Consider the following 2,454-nt stretch of genomic DNA (forward strand, 5'->3'; position numbering starts at 1 on the left):
CAATCCAAGGTCGGCTAACGTCCCTACTTCCCAGTAGACCAATTCTTTTTGCTTTTTCTTCTTCATTTTCTCAGACCTTTCATTAAAAAGTCACCTCAAGAGGGCAGCAGTAATCTACAAAGCAAAAAGATAAATGCGGCTATTAAAATGTCGTCAGAAGTTTAGCGACTCCAGCATCTTTCTCTAACTACGTGTAAGGCCACCTTTAATATTCTGTTAGAAATGGTAAACGGGGTGGAAATGAAATGCATGCTGCTGAGTGGACCTAACATGGTTTGCTCTCTTTCAGATATTGGCCAAGAAGAAGTGAGGAAGAGCAGAGAACCAAAACCTCCGACCTGACCTTCGATGTGACTCTTGCTCCAGGATGGAAGGGCAGTCTTACCACAACGTGAGCTCTGTCAATGGCACCCGAGTACAGCGCCAGCCCTGGGAGCACCATCGGCTGTGGGAAGTCATCACCATCGCAGCGGTGACCGCCGTCGCCAGCCTAATCACCATTGTGGGCAATGTTTTGGTCATAATCTCCTTCAAAGTCAACAGTCAGCTCAAGACAGTTAACAATTATTACCTGCTCAGCTTGGCCTGTGCGGATCTCATCATTGGGGGCTTCTCCATGAACCTCTACACTACTTATATCTTAATGGGACGCTGGGCTCTGGGGAGTTTGGCTTGTGACCTCTGGCTTGCACTAGACTATGTCGCCAGCAATGCTTCTGTCATGAACCTCCTGGTGATCAGCTTCGACCGTTACTTCTCCATCACCAGACCCCTGACATATCGGGCCAAGCGAACCCCGAAGAGGGCTGGCATCATGATTGGCTTGGCCTGGTTGATCTCCTTCATCCTCTGGGCGCCAGCAATCCTCTGCTGGCAGTACTTGGTTGGGAAGCGGACAGTGCCCCCAGATGAGTGTCAGATCCAGTTTCTCTCTGAGCCCACCATCACTTTTGGCACAGCCATTGCTGCCTTCTACATCCCTGTTTCTGTCATGACGATTCTTTACTGCCGAATCTACCGAGAAACTGAGAGGCGAACCAAAGATCTGGCTGACCTCCAGGGCTCTGACTCTGTGGCTGAAGCTGAGAAGAAAAAGCCAGCTCACAGGGCTCTGCTCAGGTCCTGCTTCCGCTGCCCTCCACCTACTCTGGCCCAGAGGGAAAGGAGCCAGGTCTCCTGGTCATCCTCTCGTAGGAGAACCTCCAGCACAGGGAAGCTACCCCAAGCCACTGGCCAAAGCACCAGCTGGACCAAAGCAGAGCAGCTCACTGCTTGTAGCAAATACCCCTCCTCCAAGGATGAACACAAGCCCCCCACTGAGCCTGTCTTCCAGGTGGTCTACAAGAGTCAGGCCAAGGAAAGCCCAAGGGAAGAATTCAGTGCTGAAGAAACCAAGGAGATGTTTGGGAAAGCTCAAACTGAAACATCTGGCTACGACACGCCCAAATACTTCCTGTCACCAGCTGCTGCTCACAGACTCAAGAGTCAGAAATGTGTGGCCTATAAGTTCCGACTGGTAGTTAAAGCTGATGGGACCCAGGAAACCAATAACGGCTGTCACAAAGTAAAAATCATGCCCTGCTCCTTCCCAGTTTCCAAGGACCCTTCATCCAAAGGCCTCGACCCCAACCTCAGCCATCAAATGACTAAACGAAAGCGAATGGTCCTAGTCAAAGAGAGGAAAGCAGCCCAGACCTTGAGTGCCATTCTCCTGGCCTTCATCATTACATGGACCCCTTATAACATCATGGTTCTGGTGTCCACCTTCTGTGATAAGTGCATCCCAGTCACCCTGTGGCACCTGGGCTACTGGCTATGCTATGTCAACAGTACAGTCAACCCCATCTGCTATGCCCTCTGCAACAGAACCTTCAGGAAGACCTTTAAGATGCTACTTCTCTGCCGATGGAAAAAGAAAAAAGTAGAGGAAAAGTTGTACTGGCAGGGGAACAGCAAGCTACCCTGAAAAGTTAAAAAAAAAACCTTCCAAAGAATAATGACTGTAGTCTGATTTACCTGTTTTTAAAATGTTATCTGTTGTTTATAGTCCCTGAAGACTTTTAAGGGCCCAGGTCTGCTGCTAAAAGAAAGGATTCACATCAGCAACAACTGCTGCCCCATCACGTGATTCTAATCTATGACTAAGGCCACCTGGTGGCCCTGGAGTTTGCCCCTGAAGGAAGTCTGACTCACAGCACTCATGGAAGCACACCTGAGTTACAGTGAACAATAACTTAGGAGACTTCTGCTTAATCTTCTGTGGGGAATAGCAGGGACTGGATGGAAATCTTCCCCTGTGGAAACCTCTGATAAAATTTTGCACAAGATGTGTGCTGTCTTGAACAGTGAGAACAGGGGAAAGTAAGTCGGTATCACCTACTGACAAAAGTGATATTCAACTGGCTTCTCAGAATATTGTTCTTCACTGACTATGAGTAGTTGTCACATAGCTAT

General features: G+C 48.8%; 1 protein-coding gene across 1 annotated transcript; it reads left to right on the plus strand.

Moving 5' to 3' along the window:
* Window positions 1-367: 367 nt before the first annotated feature.
* Window positions 368-1,966, plus strand: Chrm5 (cholinergic receptor muscarinic 5). Its single transcript, XM_004643126.1, has one exon. It carries the CDS (start codon window positions 368-370, stop codon window positions 1,964-1,966), a length of 1,599 nt encoding a protein of 532 aa, XP_004643183.1.
* The last annotated feature ends 488 nt before the right edge of the window (window positions 1,967-2,454 follow it).

This window comes from Octodon degus, unplaced genomic scaffold (assembly GCF_000260255.1).
Source record: "Octodon degus isolate 3935 unplaced genomic scaffold, OctDeg1.0 scaffold00166, whole genome shotgun sequence".
NCBI lineage: Eukaryota > Metazoa > Chordata > Mammalia > Rodentia > Octodontidae > Octodon > Octodon degus.

Bases quoted from the DNA above. Each gene is read 5' to 3' on its own strand.
- Chrm5 (XM_004643126.1), top strand. From the start codon at position 368: ATGGAAGGGCAGTCTTACCACAACGTGAGCTCTGTCAATGGCACCCGA.